At 48.6% G+C, this 12,035-nt stretch overlaps 1 protein-coding gene across 1 annotated transcript; it reads left to right on the forward strand.

Annotated features, from left to right (window-relative positions):
* The first annotated feature begins 7,160 nt into the window (after nt 1–7,160).
* On the forward strand, nt 7,161–9,331 carry LOC128842875 (uncharacterized). Its single transcript, XM_054039133.1, has 2 exons — nt 7,161–7,719; nt 8,844–9,331. Exons 1-2 carry the CDS (start codon nt 7,164–7,166, stop codon nt 9,317–9,319), a joined length of 1,032 nt encoding a protein of 343 aa, XP_053895108.1. The 5' UTR covers nt 7,161–7,163; the 3' UTR covers nt 9,320–9,331.
* Nucleotides 9,332–12,035: the final 2,704 nt, after the last annotated feature.

Consider the following 12,035-nt stretch of genomic DNA (forward strand, 5'->3'; position numbering starts at 1 on the left):
GGCAAAGTCCTTTCTAGGGAAAGAACAAAACTTTTAATAAGAGAGCAAAACGATCTTCATCACATCAGCAAAGCGGACATACTATCCAACCCGAAAACTGCAATTTCAACTCAGTGATAGCCCATCCCCTCATAGTACTAGTATGCTGCTATAATGCTAAGTAATCTCCCCCCAAAGAAGCTTTTAATTCTTTTTTTTCCCTCTCCCCCTATACAATCCTAATTTATATACAAACATTTAAAAAAAAGCTGTAACATAAACCTGTTTGCAAAGTGTTTTTCAGCATATCCTCTGTGTTACTTGATAACAAAGGTTTAAGATAACAGATGGAACCCTCTGTGTAATTTGATGAATGTTTCTCCTCTTCTTCGTCCTTTGTCTGATTGGGTGAGCTGAAAATTACAGAAATAGGTTTGGCTGCCAGGTGACATTATCAGCTGTCCAAAAAGTTAACTTCTGTAGGTGGTTTTAATTTTCCAGTGATCACTCTAAAAACTAGCAACATATAGCATTTGTTTGTTTCACTATTCCTTGTGCAGTACAGAGAACCAGAGACAGACAGAAATCCTAGGTGGAATGTCCCCATCAAGGGAATGTCCCCTTTTCCCCATCAAGATGTCCTTTACAACAGGGCTAGTGCGTTTTGATAAATAGTACTTTGTTTAAAATATGTGGCTGGATGCCAGCTTGTTGGTGGAGTTTGGACAAATATATATTTGAATTTGGGTTTTAGATATAATCAAATAATTTCCATTTGTTTTACTCTTGTACAGTAATATGTTATTCACAGCAGTTATGTAGTTAGGCCCTGATTCTGCGAACACTTATGCATATGCCTAGTTTTTTGTGCTTGTGAGTTGAAGTCAGTGGGACTACTTATGTGCATAAATTTATTATGTGCATGTTCTTTTGTGTTTACCAGATCAGGGCCTCAGATAGGACCAAATACATAGGTGAATAACCTGGGATGCTTGACTACTTGCCATCTCAACACTTTTTGTAAAACACTAGGGCCTTGTCTAGTAGACAATGTCTATACTAAAAAGTTGCACCAGTTTAACCAAACCAGTTTAGAAATGGATTTAGTTTGGATGACACTCTTAAATTTGTTTAAGAGCACCTTATATCAATTAAGCTTAAACTGATTCCTTAACTTAAGCTAAATTCTTTACATTAATTCTTGCACAGGTTTAACTAATTGGTTTAATAACAAGACTTTTTAGTTAAACTGGTACATGTTTGTGCATCAACAAGACATAAAATAGGATAGTCTTCTGTAAGGTTTAAATTTAAATAAACCTTTGCTCATGGTTGTGATAGTAGATGTAACCAAGAGATGGCGCACTGCTTTATCATTAGAATCAGACTTACATGTTTGTAGCAGTACTTAATTTTAAAAATGATTTTGAAAATTCTTGGTTATGAGGAATGCCCTGAACACTTCCAGGTAACATACTATACAAACATCACAAATACAACAGCACTGAAACCACACACAACAAAAACTCCTGGGAATCATTTGAAAGAAAGCATGTAGCTTAAAAATGAAAGAACTGAGGGTATGTCTACACTTGCCGGTAGATCAGCACTGCTACAATCGATGCAGTGAGTGTTGATTTAATGGGTCTGGTGAAGACTCCCTAAATTGATGGGAGAGCACTCTCCCATCAATTTGTGTACTCCACCTCCCCGAGAAGCGTGAGGGAACTCAATGGGAGATGCTCTCCCATCGCACAGCACAGTGTAGCCACCGCGGTAAGTGGATCTAACAATGTCGACTTCAGTTACGTTATTCAGTAAGTTAGATCAATTTACCGTGGTATTGTAGACCAGCCCTGAATGCTAACAGCACCACCTGTTAATGGAAATCCCCTACCTGTGGGGATTTTATTTGATAAGGCTAGATTCTGATCCCCTTTCTCATTTTGAGTAGTACCTTACTCCACAAATAGTTCCATTACATCAATAGTGTTACTTGTGGAGTAAAATATTATTCCACATGAGCAAGAGTATCAGAGTCTGTCACTCATTTTTTTTAGTGTTTAATTTAAAAAATATCTAAAACAAATTAAAAACTCTAAGGGTCAGTGTAGCAGGGTGGCCACCCCGCTCCGGCCCTGAAGGGGTTAAAGCAGCCCTGGAGAGGGCTGCAGCTGGGAAAAGAGAGGCTGATGGGGAAAGAAGCCACAGCTGTGGCCAGCTTCGCTTCTGGCCCACTGCCCTCTTATAAGGGCCAGCTGGACCCTGATTAAGAGACACATTCTCTCTCTAGCATTTTGAGAGAGAAGGACTTGGCTGCCTGGGAGCTGAGAAGGTTACCTGAGGTGGAGCAGTGCTGGGGAAGGGCAGGGGAGCTGAGGAGCTCCAGCCAGGAAAAACTCCAGGCTGCAGGCCTTGCAAAAAGGGCCAAATAGATACTAGGGCTGCAGGGGGGCAGCCCAGAGATAGGCAAAGGCAGCAGGTCCTAACCCCCTTGCCAATGATGAGTGGTTTACAGACTGCAGTCGGTCCCAGGGAGTGGGGGCTAGATGATGACTGGCAGTAGCCACTGAGGCAAGGTGGGTTTAGAAGGTTGGGGGTTCCCCTGGGAGGGGAGACCCAGAGCAAGGGAGTACTGTGGTGGGCACTGGGCAGAACCCCTAGGCAAAGGGCACCGGGGTCTGTGAGGGTCACGTGGCCAGTGGCAGGCAAGACACTGAAGAGGGCACTCCCGGCTGGAAAGAGCTAATTCCCGAGACAGCCAGCAGGAGGCGCCGAACCAGTGAGTTGTCGCCCCACCACAGTCAGGATCAAGACTCATGATTTCAAAGAGGCTACTCCAAGGGTAAGGTACTACTCAGCATGAGTAAGGGTGGGGAATCTTGCCTATAATCTTAAATTTAGGCACACTCGGTTTGTACTCTGCTGGCCTAATTCAGTTTTTATGCAAGTGTGAATTAGGAGTGACCCCAGTGAAGTCAGTGAAGCTAGTGAGAGGAAAATTAGGTCCTTTTAACCGTAAGGGTGGAGAATTGCTCGATGGGGAAGCGGATTTGTGCTGGGTTGTTTTTAAAATCACTGTATTTAGAATATATTTTTAAAGTATGTCAAGGGGGACTAGAGTGTATGAATAGTTTCCTTTTAGCATATTTATAAATCTAAATAAATACAATAAATCTTCTGGTATACGAGGCAGATGTTAACTTTTCAGGTCTCTGCTAACTTGAGGCCCAATCCTGCAAACCCTTGTTCATGCAAGCAGTCCTGAATGGTCTATGAATAGTGTTGAAGTCCATGACACTGCTCACCAAAGTAAAGGCCTGAAGTATTATTATTTCATTAACTTAACAATTGTATTGAGGTAGTGTCTAGAGACCTAACCAAGATCAGGGGCCCCATTGTGCTAGGCACAAACTCTCTTTACTCAGACTAAGTTTCCATATTCTGATATCCTTACTTCCACGAAGTGGCAGCTTACTCCATGAGTAGTTCCATCAACTTTAATAGGACTACTGAGTACTCATATTTTGAAGGAAAAAGGATATTGAAATCTGGCCATTGGCAATTAAGGGTGGGATTTTCCAAAAGTGCTCAGCATTCGCCTAACGCTGCTCCCATGGAAGGCAATGGTAAAACCCGCACTGATTCCAAATGGGAGCAGAGTTGGGCCAATGCTGAGCACTTGTCCAAATCCTGCCCTGTATATTGAGCTATCCTAACAGAAATGCTTTTGATTTAAAGATACAGTAGAGCCTTGCTAAGCCATATATCACACACCTGCCCTCTCTAATGCACAGAGATATCTTTGTGTCTCCCTATATATCACTCAAAATGCAAGTGATGTTACCAATAAGCCCTCATTGTTCTTAGAAAATAGGCTGCAGTACATCTACTGGTACATTCTTTTCCTAAGTAATTCAGACTAACCTGCAGTTGCTCAGATAAACAAGTGAGGTGCATTTTTCTCTTGGAGTCAGCCTAACATTGGCTGGAGCAGAGGGGCCTTGGGCATCACGCACTTTCACAAAGAACCACTGTCAGTGTCAACTCATCAGCCCACATCCTGCAAAAACCTCCATCCGGTGCAGACGCTCCTGTTATACTCCCAGTGATGCACACACTGGGGCAAATGGGGCAGACAGCGGGTGGGCATCCTTATGCCCTCTCAAGGCCCCCCAAAATGGGTGCCTAGGGATGTTTGCTCATATAATTAAATACTCCTGCTCCATTACAAGAGTCGCTGAAGTTCCTCACAATAACAGTTTTAGGGCTAAATATAAATAGTGGCTTCTCTGCAAGACCAGAACAAAGGACACCTCCCAGCTGTGCTGTCCCAGGCAGGAGCAGAACCAGAGAGTCGTAATCCAGTTGTTGGTTCTTTCCTGGCTGCAGGAGGGAAGGAAATTATATTGATTGCACAGATTATTTCTCTGTCTGAGTCCGCTCAGCCGCACTGGCCCATGCAAAAGCCATGGCTGGATAGATAGATACATACTGTGCACTGGCCCATGCACTAGCCTGGGGGTAGAGCCAAGGATCCACCCACTCCCATCCCGCCTGTACAGGAGGCAGAGTAGCAACTCTGCACAATGATGTAGATATGCATAGTCCTGACATGAGAAAGAAGCGGGCTTTCTAATGCCTCCTTACTCCCCTACATGCTCACATAGGAGGAGTGACAGTCTTGTCCTTTATAAAGCTGGAGATTAACCCTTTCCTCACTTCCCCATGGCCCCAGTGTAGACACCTCATGACAGAGACCCACTGCAAATCACTGAGGTTAGTGCAGTTATACTATATATAAAACAATACATTTTCAAATATAAGCCCCATGATGTGATGTAAGTTCAGAAGAATGAATGTGCTTTGAGGCGATTCAGTGCTGAGTTGACTTTTGCCTGCGCTAACAGGTGGGTAAAAGGGTATTTCTTATGGTTTTCAAATTTGAAGAATTATAACAATAAACAGATAGTTTGAGGCCGGTGGGGTGGGGTTCTGTTCTCATTGTTATTAGCATTATTCAGGTACCTCTTTTCTTTATGATCTTTCCTGAGCTTTTCTTTTGTGACAAGGCGTCAGGAGCTGCAGGTTGGTACTGTTAATGTTTCTTGTTACTGAATTGTGTCACAGTTGCAGGAAGCTTTCAGAGATTTAGGCCCATTGTTGCAAGCACTTACTACTGAACATGTATTTCTTCAGTGGGGTTGCTCACAGTTGTAACCCAAAGCATGGTAGAAAATATTTGTAGCGTCAGGCTTTATTGATATGTGCTGTTTAGACAGGCCCAGATCCTCCGAAGTATTTAGTTGCTTTACTTCCATTGATTTAAATAGGAGTGAGGCCAAATCTACATTACAAAATGTTATCAGCATAGCTATGTTTCTCAGGGAAAAAACACTGCCCCCCCTCCCCCAACATAGCTATGCCTGCAATCTCACCCTCACCCCCCCATGCAGCTGTGCCAACAGGGGGAGGTGGTGTTACTATGCCGACAGAGAAACTCCTTCTGTTGGTATATGCTGTGTCTGCACTAGGGAGGTTCAGTTGATATAACTGTATCAATACAATATTGGCAAAGCATTTGTAATAGCTCCTAAAAACCTTTGAGCATCTGAGTCAGGCTGACTAGTTTATGGCCTGCTTTCCTTGAGTTTAATGAGAATGTTTGGTGAACTAAGACTATAGGATCTAGCTCAGAATTAACTAGGGTTACCATACGTCCGGTTTTTCCCGGACATGTCCGGCTTTTCGGCAATCAAACCCCCGTCCGGGGGGAATTGCCAAAAAGCCGAACATGTCCGGGAAAATGCTGGCCGGGCACTTCCCCTCCCGCAGCAGCTCTGCTCCTCCCCTGACTCTTCGGATCTGTTTAAGAGCCGAGCTGCCTGAGCGCTATGGGCTTCAAGCAGCCCCCTTGCCTCCGGACCTCAGCCGCCGGCCGGGCACTTCCCCTCCCGGGCTCCGGCGGTGCAGGGTCCGGAGGCATGGGGGCTGCCCGAAGCCGGTAGCGCTCAGGCAGCTCAGCTCTTAAACAGAGCCGAAGAGTCAGGGGAGGAGCAGAGCCTCCGGCCGCGGTGGCTCTGCTCCTCCCCTGACTCTTCGGCTCTATTTAAGAGCCGAGCGCTACGGGCTTTGGGCAGCCCCCATGCCTCCGGACCCTGCGCCGCCGGAGCCCGGGAGGGGAAGTGCCCGGCTGGGGGCACAGGGTCCAGAGGCATAGGGGCTGCCCGAAGCCCAAGTGCTACCAGCTTCACGGTTTGCCGGGCAGCCTCCAGACCCTGCGCCCCCAGCCGGGCACTTCCCCTCCCGGGCTCTGGCGGCGCTGGGGAAGTGCCGGCCGGGGGCGCAGGGTCTGGGGGCTGCCCGTCAAACCGTGAAGCCGGTAGCGCTCAGGCAGCCCTTTTCGCATGGCTGGGAGTGGGAGGGAGGAGGGGGCGGAGTAAGGGCGGGGTTGGGGTGGGGAAGGGGTGGAGTTGGGGCGGGACTGGGGGTGGGAAATGGGCGGGGCCAGGGCCCCATGGAGGGTCCTCTTTTTTTATTTGTTAAATATGGTAACCCTAGAATTAACCATTGCTGCATGCAATGCATACATTTCACAACACAATCAATAACTACTATCTGGCTCTTCCCCCTCTTACATTGCATGATGCATTGTACATCACAACATACGGAGGTCATGAACAGTGGGGTATGTGTGTGAACGCCAAAGAGAAGTGGTGTGTTATCCTGTTAGCAACATCTACAGGACACAGATAAATATTTACTATCTCTTAGGCCTGGTCTACACTAGGCGTTTATGTTGAAGTTAGCGCCGTTACATCGAATTAACCCTGCACCCGTCCACACCGCGAAGCTATTTAGTTCGACATAGAGGTCTCTTAAATTCGACTTCTGTACTCCTCCCCGACGAGGGGAGTAGCGCTAAATTCGACATGGCCATGTCAAATTAGGCTAGGTGTGGATGGAAATCGACGCTAATAGTTCCGGGAGCTATCCCACAGTGCACCACTCTGTTGACGCTCTGGACAGCAGTCCGAGCTCGGATGCTCTGACCAGCCACACAGGAAAAGCCCCGGGAAAATTTGAATTCCTTTTCCTGTCTGGCCAGTTTGAATCTCATTTCCTGTTTGGACATCGTGGCGAGCTCAGCAGCACTGGCAACGATGCAGAGCTCTCCAGCAGTGATGGCCGTGCAATCTCAGAATAGAAAGAGGGCCCCAGCATGGACTGATCGGGAAGTCTTGGATCTGATCGCTGTGTGGGGCGATGAGTCCGTGCTTTCTGAGCTGCGATCCAAAAGACGGAATGCAAAGATCTATGAGAAGATCTCTAAAGACATGTCAGAGAGAGGATACAGCCGGGATGCAACGCAGTGCCACGTGAAAATCAAGGAGCTGAGACAAGGCTACCAGAAGACCAAAGAGGCAAACGGACGCTCCGGATCTCATCCCCAGACATCCCGTTTCTACGAGGCACTGCATTCCATCCTAGGTGCGGCCGCCACCACTACCCCACCACTGACCGTGGACTCTGAGGATGGGATATTGTCCACAGCCGGTTCCTCGGACATGTTAGCGGACGGGGAAGATGAGGAAGGAGATGAGGAGGACGAGGCAGTCGACAGCGCTTACAACGCTGATTTCCCCGACAGCCAGGATCTCTTCATCACCCTTACAGAGATCCCCTACCAACCGTCCCCAGCCGTTAACCCGGACACAGAATCTGGGGAAGGATCAGCCAGTAAGTGTTTTAAACATCTAAACATTTATTTTTAACAGAACAGGAATATTAAGAATAACAAAAACGGGTTTCTCATGATTAGTTTGCCCTAGGCGCTTAACGTTTCAGTCCTGGGCAGTGCAACTATTGAAAAAAAATCTAACAATGTCCGGTTTAGCATGATTGTTCTGCCCAAGCCGCTCTACTGTTTAGTCCCTGCCAGTGCAGCTACAGTAAAATGCGGTCTATATGTCCGGGGATAGAGCAGAAATCCTCCTGGGACATCTCGAGGAAGCTCTCCTGGAGGTAATTGGAAAGCCTTTGCATCAGGTTCCTGGGGAGAGCGGCCTTATTGGGTCCTCCGTAGTAGGAAACGTTTCCGCGCCACGAGACAAGCAAGTACTCAGGGATCATTGCCCTGCAGAGCAGGGCGGCATACGGCCCTGGTCTTTGGAGGCTTTCCCGAAGCATTCTTTCTTTCTCACTGTCTGAGATCCTCATCAGGGTGATGTCGCTCATGGTGACCTGCTTTGAATTAGGTAGGGGAATGTTAGTGTTGGGACTGCTTGCCCGTTCCTTTACAGAACTGTAACCGCTGGTTTGCAGCCACGCGGTGGAGGCGTGAGAGGGGCAGCATACAGGGATCTTTCCCGGGGACAGCCGCGAGGGGGTGGGACAGGGGCAGAGTTCCTGCTTGCCGGATTGCTGGCAGCAGGACTGGCATTGCTTTCAATGTGAAAGGAGGCCAGTGCTACTATTAAAGTTTTAAGCTGCCACAAGTCTATGGCTTACCATGTCTGCCTGCTACGCAAATTCCGGTGTTCTGCCCCGCTTCTCAGATCTGCAGTGCAAGACCCCAGGCACTGAATGCGAAGGCCGAGAATTCGACCTTGCCCTGAATGCGCATGTGATAGGTGCTGTGCATGTAGGGTGACCAGACAGCAAGTGTGAAAAATCGGGACAAGGGTGGGGGGTAATAGGAGTCTATGTAAGAAAAAGACCCAAAAATCATGACTGTCCCTATAAAATCGGGACATCTGGTCACCCTATGTGCATGGTCTTGTTCACAGAGAAAGACTATGTTCATTGTTCACAACTACATTTATCTTTCTGAGGAATTCACTCCCTTTTTCCCATTCCCACAGCCACATCTGCGACTGTCTCACAACCTAGCCTGGCATCACACTCCCAGAGGCTAGCGCAGATTAGGCGTAGGAAGAAGAGGACACGGGAGGACATGTTCTCGGAACTTATGGGCTGCTCCCGAGCCCAGGCAGCACAGCAGACCCAGTGGTGGGAGAATTTGTCCCAAATGCACCAAACACACATGGAACGGGAGGAGAGGTGGCGGCAGGAAGACCAGCAGGCGACTCAAGCGCTGCTTGGACTAATGAGGGAGCAAACGGACACGCTCCGGCGCCTTGTGGATGTTCTGCAGGAACGGAGGCAGGAGGACAGAGCCCCGCTGCAGTCTATCTGTAACTGCCCTCCCCCGCCACCAAGTCCCATACCCCCCTCACCCAAAGTGCAAAGAAGGAGGGGCGGCAGAGTCCGTGCAAACTCTCACTCCACCCCTGCAGACAGCTCTAGTAGTAGAAGGCTCTCATTCCCCAAAATTTGACAAGTTCTTTCCTTCCCGCCTCACACAAGCCCCCATCCAAGTTTCACCTCCCAGTTTCATGTGTAGTTGATAATAAAAAATACGTTTCTGTTAATTACTGTTTCCATCATGTTCTTTTGGAGGAGGGGGGGAAGGGGGGGAAGGGGGTTGGTAATTGGACAGGACAGTCACCTTTAGCAGGGTACATAAGCGGGGGCAGGTCCAGCAGCAGGGCACATACGCAGCGCAGTCACTAGTTACCCTGGTCAGTCTGGGAGGTGGTTTTCATGTTCTGTGGTGGGGGGTGGGTTGCTCTGTGACTTTGTGGCGGGGGAGGGCAGTTACAGATCTTATGCGGCGGTCCTTATCCTGGATCACAGAGTCATGTAGCAGGGGATCTGTAACCGTCCTCCCCCTGCCACAAAGTCACATAGCCCCCCCATACACACAGTCCCGATCAGGAGGGGTGACAGGTTTCGTTGAAACAACCAGTCCACCACTGCGGAGCCTGTCAATCCTGGAGTTTAGAAGTGTCATTTGCGTCACTACACTACACCCGCTCCCCACCACAGTCTGCGTCCCAGGTTTAAAACATTCCCGCGAAAACAGTAATAAAGAAAGCGGTGTTCATTAACAAAGTAGAGGTGATTTTATTTCTAAACGTGTGTTGGAAGGGGGTGAAGGGGGTATGTAACTGCAGAGGCTAGTCAACATTAACTGGGTAAAGAAATGGGGGCAGGTTCAGCTTCTCTGTACACAAACTGAAAAGTCACAGGTTACCCTGCTCACTCAGGAACCTAGCTTTCAAAGCCTCCCGGATGCACAGCGTGTCCCGCTGGGCTCTTCTAATCACACGGCTGTCTGGCTGGGTGTAATCAGAAGCCAGGCTATTTGCCTCAACCTCCCACCCCGCCATAAAGTCTCCCCCTTGCTCTCACAGAGATTGTGGAGCACACAGCAAGCTGCTATGACAATGGGGATATTGGTTTCGCTGAGATCACAGCGAGTCAGTAAGCTTCTCCATCTCCCCTTGAGACGGCCAAAAGCACTCTCCACCACCATTCTGCACTTGCTCAGCTGGTAGTTGAAGAGTTCTTTTTCACTGTACAGGGCGCCAGTATAGGGCTTCATGAGCCAGGACATTAGTGGGTAGGCTGGGTCCCCGAGGATCACTATAGGCATCTCCACATCCCCAAGAGTTATTTTGTGGTCCGGGAAGTAAGTACCTTCCTGCAGCCGTCTAAACAGACCAGAGTTCCTGAAAACACGAGCGTCATGAACCTTGCCCGGCCATCCGACGTAGATGTTCGTAAAACGTCCCCTGTGGTCCACCAGTGCTTGCAGCACCATGGAAAAGTACCCCTTTCTGTGAATGTACTGGCTGGCCTGGTGGTCCGGTGCCAGGATAGGGATGTGAGTTCCATCTATGGCCCCACCGCAGTTTGGGAATCCCATCACAGCGAAGCCATCTATGATCACCTCCACGTTTCCCAGGGTCACTACCTTTGACAGCAGTACATCAACGATTGCCTTGGCTACTTGCATCACAACAACCCCCATGGTAGATTTGCCCACGCCAAAGTGGTTCGCGACTGACTGGTAGCTGTCTGGCGTTGCAAGCTTCCAGAGGGCTATGGCCACTCGCTTTTGGACAGTCAGGGCTGCTCGCATCCGGGTGTCATTGCGCTTCAGGGCAGGGGACAGCAACTCACAAAGTTCAAGGCAAGTTCCCTTACGCATGCGAAAGTTTCGCAGCCACTGGGATTCATCCCAGACCTGCAGCACTATGCGGTCCCACCAGTCCGTGCTTGTTTCCCGGACCCAGAATCGCCGTTCCACAACATCCACATGACCCATTGCCACCGTGATGTCCTCGGCGCTGGGTCCCGTGCTTTCTGACAGGTCTGTGCTACTCTCAGACTTCAGTCCCTCACCGCGGTGCCGTAGCCTCCTCGCCTGACTTATCTGCATCTGCCTCTGGGAAAGGTGGATGATAAGCTGTGAGGCGTTGAGAACGGCCACAACTGCAGCGATGGTCACAGCGGGCTCCATGCTCGCAGTGCTGTGGCATCCGCGCTGTCACTGACTAGAACTGATTTCCCGCCGGCGCTTTCAGGGCGGGAGTGATGGACGGATGACAACAGTTACCCAAAAGCACCCTCGACACATTTTTTTACCCAGAAGGCATTGGCGGCTCCACCCAGAATTCCAATGGGCAGCGGGGACTGCGGGAACTGTGGGATAGCTGCCCACAGTGCACCGCTTCCAATGTCAACACTTTCCCCGTTAGTGTGGACTCACAAAGTCGAATTACTGTCCTTAGTGTGGACACACACGTTCGAATTTGCAATAGCGATTCCAAAAATTCGATTTAAGTAAAATCGAACTACTCTCGTAGGGTAGACATACCCTAAGAGACTTTACCAAAAGGGTCAGAGCTAGGTGGTGTTGTTCTGGAGTAGCGTTTGTTGTGTCCTCTGCAATTGAGTTCCAGGATATATGATTTTGTACATAGGTTTGTTGCAGACATGAAGAAAATTCAATTAAGTCCTGTACTGCATGGGGAAGGAGAGAAACTGGATATACTGTCTTTCAAATTTTGGTACCCTAGGCAGTCAGATTTATCTACACAGTGTACAGATTATATTCTATAGCAGAAGTCTATTTCATTATTCCATGATTTCATTCCTTTATTAAGAGAGGCATAAATGAAGCTCTTTCAGATTAGGTCCTAGGC

This window comes from Malaclemys terrapin, chromosome 9, assembly GCF_027887155.1.
Source record: "Malaclemys terrapin pileata isolate rMalTer1 chromosome 9, rMalTer1.hap1, whole genome shotgun sequence".
In the NCBI taxonomy this organism is placed as follows: Eukaryota; Metazoa; Chordata; order Testudines; family Emydidae; genus Malaclemys; species Malaclemys terrapin.

What these genes read in the sequence shown, in the direction of transcription:
- LOC128842875 (XM_054039133.1), top strand. Translation starts at nt 7,164, where the DNA reads ATGGCCGTGCAATCTCAGAATAGAAAGAGGGCCCCAGCATGGACTGAT. An exon ending in ATCTGGGGAAGGATCAGCCA is followed by an intron (nt 7,720 to 8,843) that starts GTAAGTGTTTTA and finishes CCATTCCCACAG; the next exon opens with CCACATCTGCGACTGTCTCA.